Source organism: Aegilops tauschii, chromosome 5 (genome assembly GCF_002575655.3).
Source record: "Aegilops tauschii subsp. strangulata cultivar AL8/78 chromosome 5, Aet v6.0, whole genome shotgun sequence".
NCBI lineage: Eukaryota > Viridiplantae > Streptophyta > Magnoliopsida > Poales > Poaceae > Aegilops > Aegilops tauschii.
Window position 1 is genome coordinate 380,188,998 of NC_053039.3, and position 12,089 is coordinate 380,201,086.

A 12,089-nucleotide genomic window follows, 5' to 3' on the forward strand; every position below is an offset into this window, starting at 1 on the left:
TATTTCTGTTAATAAAATCATTCGGTAAATTGCTCATATTTCCAACAACTGTTGTCTATCCACAGCCGTGGCCTATCCCAGCTCCAAAACAGAAAGCCGACTGCTACAAATCTGTGACGGAGACGCCGCGAAAGTGCGCGGGGCAGGTCCTCCAGGCTCTCCTCTACGGCAACGTGCACATCACCAAGGACTGCTGCGAGGCGCTCCGCAGGGTCGGCGAACAAACCTGCAGCATCAACCTCATGTGCAGATCCATCGGCTAGCTACTTCTCAAGATTCGGTTCAGCTTCACCGCAAGATAGACATTGCGTGTCCCTCGGGCTTTATGCTGCCCCGATAGCTCTGGGTGTGCGTGTACTGTATACATTGTGCATGTGCACATGCACCTAGTCTTTCCATTTTGAGCTCACAGAAAAACGAAAATCTTCTATGTTTACTATATATACTAGCAAAATGACCCGTGCGTTGCAACGGGAGAAAAAAAGAACAAAAATACAAAAGAAAAGAAAATGATAGTGCGACAATATGACTTAGTTTATACAGAAGGTATATTATATATTCATTAAAATTAAAACATAATTGTTTCTACCAATTCTTGTTAAACACAAGCACGATTACAAAAATATTTTCTTTTACAGTGCATACAATGTGTATACCACTGTGTGCTTCCCATTATTTACAATTATGAATTATATTGAGATTATATGCATAAAAACACTCCACTAAAAGCTTGAACTCTAAAGCTTGTCACTACCTCACATTAAATAAAGTTGATACTTTCAGTGAACCCTTTCTTTGGCACTCAGGGTAAGTGCAAGGTGTGCCCTTCTCTAACTCCTGTTGTTTTTCGCATTCGCCCACTTCATCATGTATAGAGGAAGCTTCATCAGATTCACAGTTACCTTCATTTTCTCAAGCTCCTCCTTTATCAATAACACTCGTTAAACGACAATTATTTGATCAATGAATGCTACAGCCAGTTCAAACCATGAATTTACTTGAAATAAATCTCTCAAATTGTTGACCGGGATAAAAATGGCACAAAACAACCAAAAGAATACATTTGCAGAAACTTACTCGGTTCCCATGTTAATATGAGCCAACAAAAATAGCATGTTACAAATATGTAGAACTGGAATCACTTATGTTTCACTCATCAGGCAAACATGCAGGTCAACAGAGACACCTATAGAAAATCCCCACAAATGTTTGTCGTTGTGTGCATATTTTAAATCCATGCACTTGTTGCTTGGTGACTAAATAATTACCTAGAACAAATCTTGGTTTTGTAAGAAAATTCAATGACTGGAGTTGAACAAACAACATACTCCCTCTGTTTCATAATGTAAGACGTTTTTTCAAGCTTATATAGCTTGCAAAAACATCTTACATTGTAGGGCGGAGGGAGTAGCATTGAAAGCTATCAACAGGTCAACCTACCACAAATCTTGTTTCCGGAATTGAACAGACAACATACCATTGAAAGCTATCAAGGTATCACACCATTCAAAATATCATGGTATATCCGAGTTACAACTTTTGGTATTTGATCTGATTGTCATAACTTTCAGCTTCATCACGGTGCATACAAAAAACAAAAACTGATTCAGGCCTATTGCTTGACAGAAAAAAGATAAAATGGCATAACCAACAGGCACACCTCAAATTACCCAGCATAAATCAAATGTCAAACCTCCTCGGCTAGTTTCAGTGGCTCCTAATGCTTGTTCCAAATAATACATAGTTATAATTCCAAATAATACATAGTTATAATCTAAATTATGCTGCATTTATTTTTGATTTCAAGTGTCTTTTATCAATATGGATTTAAAATTAATGTTAAAGTCGTTTAAAAATCCATAATATTTTGTATCAAATAATTTCTCGACCATATAAACTCTAAAATAAATATTTTAAACTTTCACTTTAAAAGATTAAACTAAATCATTAAGTATATGCAAGTCACCTTAAATTCAACGAGAATATAGTTTTCAAAGTCAAGTAATTCTAATATTTTTAGAACAATAATAGCTTAATTTTGAGTTAAAATAAGTAGGATACTTTTTTTAGTATGTAAGAGAATTCTTGTACTGCTGGCTGCTGCTGGTTTACTTTGTGATGACTGATGGGACCGAAGTACTTATCTGCAGTTAATCTATATTAGCACACGCGCACACGCGCGCGCGCGCACACACACATGTACTTGGGTGCTTCCTCGTGGCACCACACCTGGCCGAGGTAGAGTTAGACCACGCAGAGGTAGACCATCGTCGCTGTTGAAGACAGTCGGCAATCAAAGTGGCGTAATTACATATGCCTGAAAGCAAAGACATCCGTTGTAGAGTTGCCATCGAGATACAAAGGGCCTCACCTTTATTATCCAAAATCGTCGAGATGTAGAAGTTGTAGTACCAAGCGCCTAGCGACTGCATGTAGAAAGGGATAATCAGCATCAAAGCAGGGAAGAAATTGAAAAGGAGAAGGATCATGTTACTTGCATTCAATTTACTGGATGTGTGTATCCCATTCTTTGCGCATCCGATGACAACACGTGGAGCCCATGGAAACACATAGCAGGATCGGCCCAAAAGCATGATGCAACCCAGTCCAACGGAAGGGAGAGGGAAAGTGGCGCTCCAGCTCTGAAAAACCCTCCTTTCTTGAGTTCCCCTACACTCATGGTCGTTGTTCACTCACCAAAGGAGGACTCGACATGGACTCTCCGTTTCCATTCACGCGTCCGGCACGCCTGTCCCCACGGTCGTGGTCAGCTACACCACACCATCGAGGTCGCTCTCAACCAGTGTTGGTTTCATCCTCTGCGATGCCACTGCCCTAGCGATAGGGTGCGAGTACTTCGCCAAGAGAAAATTAATAGAGAATTGGCTCAAAGAAAACAAGCCTTACCAATTGGTAGAATCAATGAAAAGAATGATGATTCGAAACATGAAGTGCTTCGCTTGAAAATGCTGAATCAAGTAGTATATATTCTAAGTCCATCAAGCCCAAAGAGGTAAGCATTATTGAGAAAGGGCATGGCAAGCATAGCAAAACGACTGTGCTTGATTTTTCTGAAGTTAATGGAACCTACTTCCTGCCTTATGAGTTACGTGCCACAGAAATTGACAAGCCTCAAGGACAAGAACAAGTAGCCGAACAAAGTTTGGCTGACAAAGATCTTCAAAGTAACGATACACGGAAACAAGAAAAATGTGATGAAAAGGTGCTGTGGAGCCATCCAAAGATGGAGCAAGATACTGTTCAAGTCACACCACCATCATGCTCTCCCAACCTAATTGAAGAGGTATGTTTAACAAGTATTTTACCTATATTCCGATTGGTCATACCTTTGTTGTTGATGCATCTATTAGAAAAATCTTCAAAGGCAATATTGAGAGACCAATGAAGAATGGTAATTTATTTATTAGCAATCTGATTATCACAAAGCATATCGGTCAACATATTGCACCATTCAGAAAGACCGATATTGAAAAAATATTATAATCAAAGCTTTTCCCGTTGTCTTCAGAGTTTATATCTACATGGATAGCTTTGCTTGTTTCATACCTAGCTTACACTTGGTCTCAATTGTGGCATATATATTCTAACTATTTTTGTTTTAGAAACTTAAAGCCAAGGTTAGATTCTTTTAAGAAAACCGATGCTAGTATAATCTTACCAAATGACAACATAAAAGGAATGCAAAAGAAAACTCATAGCCGAATGGGGAGATGTCAAATCTGAACCATTCGTTTGCTCAATTCCAAAGTTGTTCTCACAACAAGATCGGCTAGAAAATGAAAATTATACCTTCAACTCAAATATGTGTGATCAAATCTTTGATTTGTTGTTGAGAAATAATTATATTAGAATTCGTGATCATCATGGTGAGCCATCTATCCATAGACAAATGTATTGTAAGTTGCATAATTCGTTTAAGCATAGTTTTGAGGATTGCAACATGTTTCGTCAAATAGTTAAATCGGCATTGAAAAAAGGACGATTGAAATTTGTTGAAACACCAAGACAAGTCTAGTCAGATTGGTCCTGATGGCAAACAATTTTTGCATTGACTGCTTCAATCCGATGCATTTAAACGTGAGAAGGTAAAAAATGCGGATAATGGGATCAAGCTTTCAAGTAAGGAAGTTGTTCAAGGGTGCAATGGTAATATTCTTGAGGGCGAAAATTCCATTAAAGTTACAATGAAGACGCCAAGTACTGGGGGGCAACAAGAAAATCTAAAGATAGATGCAAGCAAAGGCTAAGGAAAGCACTAAAAAACCGAAAGTCACTTTCGCGCAACTATTGAAAAAATATCAGAAGATAAGTGACGAGAAGATTGCTTATCGGCCAAGTAATTCAAAAGCGTCAAGATCATCCCCTAGGCACAAAACTGAGGATCGGTATTGCCAAAATGAGAATTCCAATGCAGCGTATTCATATCCTTATTTTGGGCCGTCAATGACAATGTCGTGGATACCTCGTTATGCTCATGTAAATCAATATCCATCATTTGACAGGTATGATACAGTGGCACATTCTCCATCTTATTTTAGACCATCTCACCAACATTATGCAGCTCCAAGAAGATCAACATTTGAACAATCATGCATCAAAGACCGTTTCAATCATAAGGAATCAGTCCAGAGCTCAAGGAAGAAGAGAGAGGTGGTCAAGCAAGTTTATCGCGTGAAAAGAGATGGTCGTAAGAGTGCTACTTCAGATTTGATCTCAAATGAAAAAGAGCCAATTAAAGTGTTGACATTGGCTGCTAAAGACAATGAGATGAGTCAATCAAGTGCCAAATCTGAAGAGAAGAAGCTGAAAGTGCACAAGGTAAAACAAGAATTTTCATTACTTCAAACAAAATCACAGCCGGGGTGCCCACTCGGCTTATCGTATTGGCAAAAGATGAAGTTGCAAAATCTTAATGCACAAGAGCTGGAAAAGAAGAAGATGGCATGAGTTCCCAAAGGAGGCACTCAAAACAAAAATGATATCCAAGCTTCTATTGCAAGAAGTGCATCAAAGGTGGAAAAAGAGAAGAGTGAATGCTATGAACAACCAAGACGAAGGCTTCAATATCTTCGATCCACACATTATCCACATTCCCCAACTACGCCATTGATGTTGATGCCATGGAATTCAACTTCAAGTATGATTGGTTGCCCTCCATGGGTTTATTTTGATCCATGAATGCAATATAATTTCCTACATCATGCAAGGGTATTACCACATCATCATTCATTCCATTAGCTACACTTTTGTTGCTAATCTAAGTGGCCGATACACAATTATCACCCTCAGAGTAAAGATGGCCGATATATACTTATCGTCCTAAAAACATGCAAATGACCGATGGAGTGTTGACATCGTGCTTAGAACAAAATCCATGCAAATTATTTTTCGGCACACAAGTTTTGCCGAAAAACAAGTATGTGTTGACACCAGATTTTGGCACTGTCAAAAACTTAATTAACATGTCATCAAATGGAGAAGTGACCTACATGAAAAAGTTTCATATTGTCGACATGAACATCTTTGAAGTTTGGGTCATCGCCATCCGATTTCATCTCGGGGCCGAAGTTATGTTCGAAGTACTAGGATTTTGTATAAAGAGTATTGTTTGGCCAATTAGGCCTCCAAGACAGCCTCATATGAGAAAAATGTATACACGCATTGTCTTCGTCTCATCGAAACGATCAATTTTGATATAAAAACCATAGCCGTCACACTCCCTTACAAGGTCCCTCCCGGGCGTGTGAGGTTTCGGGTCCTCAAAATCGCCCGCCGGATTGCTTGCATACCACGCTTCCGGACGGGTCTCCTTCGACGTGAGTTGTGGTGCATCACCCTCAGCGTTAGAGGTACACGGTGACGTGTTCGTGTGCGAACAACGCGTCCACTCAAAGTACGCAAGCACACCAACACTGCTGAAAATAAATACTATGAAATATGAAATGAAAAAGAAAGAACGCCTGAGATCTAAACGTTAACTGCTGAAAGTATACAACCCCTCCTTCCCTTCACTTATAATCCACTACTGCTGCAGTTTGCATTCAAACAAATGATATGAGCATAGCAAGGAACCGTATGTAGGAGTATATATATATATACAGTAGCAAGGAAAATTTATTCTATGCGGCTACCATAGTTCACCGCGCAAGTTAGCATTTACGAGGAGTCGGCAACTCAAACTTCAAAAGAAACCATGAAATGCGCATTCAAGAAAACCCCCAAAGTGTTTCCTCTAAAGAAAAACTTCAAACTGGATGTGTTGCTGCTGTGCCTTTCTTCTGAATCATTTCCGCTTAGCACTCTCTTCCGCTCTAGTAAAAGCATCAGTGAGCACATCAACAGCCCAATCCTTGGCATCCTCCTGCAAGGCAGACATGTCAAGACAAGTCTTAGCATCAAGCTCTGAAGCGAAAGGCAGGTCAAACCTTCAAAATGTATGCAGGTTTTAACTCTACTGAGTTAGGTGAGGACGTGGGTAAAATCAACACATTAGAAAAGAGATGACTTTGCTGCCTACCCTACCAACACTGAGACATGAAAAGAGGTGCGGACAGGACAAAATTGATCCGACAAGCAATACAATATATATAAACCTTGCTTTTAAACTAATAAAGGCATGTTTGAGTGACTAATGCCTCCAGAATTACTACACTGATTAATCAAAATATACATACCAAAAACTGCAAGCTTGTTTCCTCAAGATGTATTTTGGCTATAGGTTCTATTATACTCCAGAGTTACCACAATCACTCAAATCATATACAGAATATAAAAGGTGTACCAAGTGCTCAAAGCTTCCACACAAGGTGGGGCCTGGGGAAGGGAATTTCTAGACAGCCTTACCCTTGCACAATAATTCTGCAAGGAGGTTGGCAGAATTTAACCAAATAACTAAAGAGGACACAGGATAACCAAATCTAGCACCATAAATGCACAGGTGACCCTGCTAGTTATATATAGCAGCAAGTTGTTGAAACATGGAACAGTAGTATCTACTATGAATCAGCAATACATCTGTTTTCATCATGGAAGCAAGACTGTGGATCCAGTAAACTCACTCCAAAGTGATATAATATACCATCGATTATCGTCGAATTAGCGTATGAAAATGCATCTATGAGATTATAACAACGAAGTTCTGTCAGCTACTTACCAGCCGCACTTTTTCCCCAGTTCTTAAGCGGGCATGTGGACGAGCTAACTTTGATTCAAAAGGGGTCCTTGGCCTGACTTCTTGGATTTCATCCCACTCTTCACGTGAAAGCATCCTTACTGTTCCTTGCTCAGGGTGACTATTCTTTATCTTCCGTTCTCTCCTTTCTTGGTCTGTGGCTTCATGTTCCTACCCAGAAAACATGGAAAAGGTTCAGAACATACTAAATTCAGAAGAGAAAGAAGATCTTCTGAACACATGCAAACAATGCTGAGTTAAATTATTCAATTGACATGTATAGTATGCGGTAGGTAGATAATCTGGCAAACAGCAGGCTTGATGATTACAAGACAAGGACACACATATCTTATCATGAAAATCTGGGTGACTATCAGTTCATGAGATAACTAACATAAATTTGTTTGAACATTTCTTGAATGAAGCCATTAAAAGGGGAGAGACAAAGTCGAACTGTAACATCGAAGAAAAACAACTATACCTGGATAGCACAAAGTTAGAGATGCTCTATGCACTACTCTTCCATGGATAGAGAATCATTTGACCCACTAAGAAATCTTGGAATGTCTCTTCTGTAAATGTATTTTATGCATTGTTAACAGTACTAGCATAAATAAACCACTCCAAAATTCTGCTCCTTCTGAGAGGTTACATTTCTACAAGCTCACATGTCTTGCAGCCACTCTATAATTATGCTTGTATAATTATCAATTATCAGAGCAAGGTAAGTCCAATGCTGAGTGCTAACATGTAACTCATTCAGTGTGTAACATTCAGTTTTATCTAGAAGTAAATGGAACATTCCATTCCAGTGACAAGTGCTGCATTAGAAACTTTAGTTGAATGCATAAGACTGCAAATTATTAGCTATGAATGCGCTCATTCAGAATTTTAGTGTAAGAAAGCTTGAACCTTAGCATACAATTTCCGATCAATGTACTGAACTGACATGTCATTCTATAAAGTAGAAACTGAATCTACATGACATTAACTTTAGAAGCACATAATCTAATTATTAGCACATGTGCATGCATGACAGGGCTGTATTACGCAGTTGTAGGCCAATCATTTGGGGACAGTGGAAGGAACAGAGGAGATGGAGAAGCTATAACTTAGAACTATCAAGTGGGTAGAGTGGTAGATGAGAGCTTAGTGTAACCGTTGATTTACGTTGATATCTCATATGCTTTTTGTTTATTACTCAAGATGGTTTTCTTGCTGACGATGTTCTCAAAATCATAGGTCGAGTTATTAGGTAGTATTGAATTTCAGGATTGATACTTGAAAAAGGTTTTTACTGCCACTAGGCTCCTTATGGTTAAAGATAATCTCCATTGCTTCTGTAGTCAGTCTTTAATTTCATTATTCACATTACAAACTTGAGTTTAGTTGTTTTTGTTGGCATTTGACGCTGTCCTAGATAATCAAATTTTAAACTTACGTGTTCTTCTATGATGTGATATTGTAGCACTATAACCTTCTATGGATTGTTCTGGTCGCAATACCCAGATCTACATTTGTTTAATTATCTACAGTACATCTTTACTCTGCTGGGAGAGGATAAAAGAACAGGAATTAAGGGAGGGATTGAAGGGAAATTTTGTATGGGTGGAGGGTGGAGGATACCATCATGAGGAGCTTGGTGAAGAGGGCGACGGCGGCGGCGGTGAGGATCATGGGCAGGGTGACGGAGTCGAGCCATTTAAGCGACTCCGGCGTCGGCACGAAGAACTCGTCGCGCCCCGGGTCGCGCCGACGCCGCCGAGAGCGCTCCCGCTCCGCCACGCTCAGCCGTAGAAGGTTCCCCGTAGATCCCTCGGCCAGCGCGGCCTGCCTCATGGCCGCCCCTCCCCGGCGCAGCACCGTCCGCAGCATCGCTGCGTCCACGCCGCCGGCGACTTAGACGGGACGACGGGGCCAGGGAAGTGGAGCAGTCTTAGGGGAGGTGCGCGTCCTTCGCCGTCCGCGCGCTCCCAGGACCACCTGTCGACGGAGGCTGCGCCGCTCGCCTGATTCCCCCCGGCCCCGGCGGCGGTCGTGTTTCGCCGGCGCTTCAGGCCTTGTTTGACAGCAAGGGATTGTGGAGGTTTTGGAAGGAGAGGATTCCAGGGGATTTGGTGAATCCCCCTCTTCCACCCAATCCCCTTGAAGCCTCAAATCCCCCTCCGGCCACACATCCCTCAAATTCCCCTCCGTACAAAACACTGTTTGACAGAAAGGGATTGCCATATTGAATTAAAATATTGTAAAACAGTTAAAAATCTAATCTTGCAACAGTTATTCACATGAACAACATAATTTGCTTGACTTGGAATCAATATATCATCACATAATTGCGCTGTCACATAACAGCAACATATTCTTACATCAGCATGACTTGGAACATAGAGAAAAGTCCTAGGCAAGACATGCGTATATTTAAGCATGCTTAACTATTTATGCAACACAGAGAAAATCATCACTTGATGTTCTGCATGCTTAACTATTGTTGGAAGAGAGTACATGACAGGAGCATAAATTCCAACCACAAGACAGCAGTAGCGCAGACACAAAAGCAACCGAGGAGACTCTCAAACAGACGATTTCGAGGGACCCTGCAAACAGGCGATAACCGAGTAGGCTGTAGACTGTTTGCAAAGGGAAAAGTACAATGAAGAAATAGTATGAATTATTTCATGGCCTTGCTAGAGTTACATCAAGAGGCACATAACTACTTCCAGATTAAATCAAATAGTAACAAACACAAAAGCAAGAAGAATCTGATGTGACACGAAAGTAACGTTGAACATTCACTGGGCAGTCCCATGAATATTTCTTCAGACCAACAAGCAGCAAGAGATTACACATTCATAACACAATCCATTGCTCCAAAATCAGCCAACTACATACAGAATACAGAAACTTCCAGACCGAACAGTTTTTTCGTGGAAGAGAAAACTCACAACAAAGTCTGATGAGCAAACAATTTATGATGCACTGTAGAGTTATTGCACTACTGGAGGCAGCACATTTAGTTAGTGCTGATCCAAGCCAAGGAAACGAACAATTTAGTCTAAATATACCCACTGTCCATTGCTCCAATGGATGAGAAGAAGCTAATCCCCTTTGGGCTGTGGAAGAAACATGTATCATATCTAAGGTAGCACAGGTGCTCTCGATCCAGCAAGAACAACTATACTCTATATTACTTAAAAAACATGTATCATCACTGTTTCTTTATTGCCAAACACTGATTCCACCGCACCGTAGCAGGTATCCTTAAAATCATATTTGTAAAATTTTGCCGAGTGATCTCATCTCGGAAACATCATAATGCACACCAGCAAAGCCAGTGAATCTCTCTGTCCCGGTTGACCTGTGCGGCGGGACGATTCACTTTGCTATGTCAGTCGCTAGTGCAAGGACAAGTCTAAATCAGAGTATACAGTATATACAAATACAAATCAGAACAAGCACCCAAATCAGAGTATACAGTATATACAAATACAAATGACAAAGAAAGGAAGGCAGTAGATTTGTTCATGAATTAGTAAACAGCGGCTACAAACAAGAAAGATGTCGTTTAGACTTCAGATACCACAACATCAGACCATCACCATCACTAATTAACAGCTCTACACCACACTTCAATCACCATCAACATCAGATCATCACCTTCGGTGAAAAAGGTAGTTTTTTTTTTTGAAATGGTGAAAAACGTAGTTTACAAACTGTCAATCCTCCAAGATCCATCAGACCATCACCATCACCATCAGAAAATCACGGCAATCTCGCCGGGTAGGGTTAGGGTCGATGAGGGGCTAGTAGAGGACAGCGTTCTTGGCGAGCTCGCCGGGTAGGGTTAGGACAGAGGTGGGGAGAGGCGGCGATGACTTACCACCGGGGAGAACACCAGTATTCTGGAGGAGTAACGCCGGCGTCGGGTAGAATCAGGCGGCGGCGTCGGGCTCCTCCCCTCGGTGGCGGCGGCGGGGCTCTTCCCCTCCGTGGCGGCGGCGTTGAAGATCCGGCGGCGGGGCTCCTCCCCTCCGTGGCTGGCGGCGTGCGCTCGGTCGAGAGATTCCCTGAGTCCTTCGACAAGGGTTCTGAGTCGCGTGGGTTCGGGAGGATCGAAGGGGATTAGAGAGGATCCGCCCATCCAAAACCCCCTGTACCAAATGGACCGACGGTTTTTTTTTTGGGTATCTGGCCCACGCGAGGGAAATCCTCTTGCAACCCCTCCAATCCACTCGCGCCAAACGAAGCCTCACGGACCTCCTATACGGCGCTTTAAGCGCCCGTTCAGGGTACTGGCGCTCGCAGCCGCACCTGATGGGCCGGCCCAAAACAGCGAGGTGCAGCGAAAACTGAATTTATTGCGCGCAAAACCCTCGAAAAAAGATGCTCCCGGCAGGAATCGAGCTTGCGCTGTTTAGCTAATACACAGGTAGCATCGCCAATACACCACCTACGCACATGTGAAATAATTCAGCGCGAGATGTTTAAGAACAAAATGTAGGGCGCTATTTACTGCACATACACACTAGGAAAACGTGAACTTTTTTGAAAAAGATGTGAACGAAATTTGAAAGTTCACAGATTTAAGAAAATCACGCATTAGAAAGAGCTCACCGATTTTGAAAACGAGTTCACTGATGTTGAAAAAAAGTTCATCGATTTTCAAAAAGGTTCACAAATTTAAAAAAAGTTCATCGATTTTGAAAAAAGGTTCATAGATTCTAAAGAAAAGTTCACAAGTTTGAAAAATGTTCATCGACATTGAAAAAAGTTCATCGATTTTCAAAAAGAGTTCACAAATTCGGGAAAAAGTTCATCATTTTTGAAAAAGTTCATTGATTTTTAAAAAAAGTTCATCAATTCTCGAAAGTTCACAAAGTTGGAAAGAACAGTTCATCTA

At 41.2% G+C, this 12,089-nt stretch overlaps 1 protein-coding gene across 2 annotated transcripts; it reads right to left on the reverse strand.

Annotated features, from left to right (window-relative positions):
• Positions 1-5,971: 5,971 nt before the first annotated feature.
• Positions 5,972-11,386, reverse strand: LOC109777006 (uncharacterized). Of its 2 annotated transcripts, XM_020335670.4 has the most exons (4): positions 11,070-11,386; positions 8,819-9,396; positions 7,175-7,363; positions 5,972-6,382 (listed from the first exon to the last, which is right to left on the reverse strand). In XM_020335670.4, the coding sequence occupies exons 2-4, from the start codon at positions 9,065-9,067 to the stop codon at positions 6,305-6,307; spliced, it is 516 nt and encodes a 171-aa protein (XP_020191259.1). In that variant the 5' UTR covers positions 9,068-9,396; positions 11,070-11,386; the 3' UTR covers positions 5,972-6,304. The 2 variants fall into 2 exon arrangements, with proteins under 2 accessions (XP_020191259.1, XP_020191258.1); XM_020335669.4 differs by lacking the exon at positions 8,819-9,396 and having other exon boundaries at positions 11,070-11,345.
• Positions 11,387-12,089: the final 703 nt, after the last annotated feature.

Coding starts and splice junctions, on each gene's coding strand:
- LOC109777006 (XM_020335669.4), bottom strand. CDS start 11,330: ATGGGCGGATCCTCTCTAATCCCCTTCGATCCTCCCGAACCCACGCGA. Junction 7,364..11,069: donor TACTGGTGTTCTCCCCGGTG/GTAAGTCATCGC, acceptor TTTTCTGGGTAG/GAACATGAAGCCACAGACCA. Junction 6,383..7,174: donor CTGGGGAAAAAGTGCGGCTG/GTAAGTAGCTGA, acceptor TCTGCCTTGCAG/GAGGATGCCAAGGATTGGGC.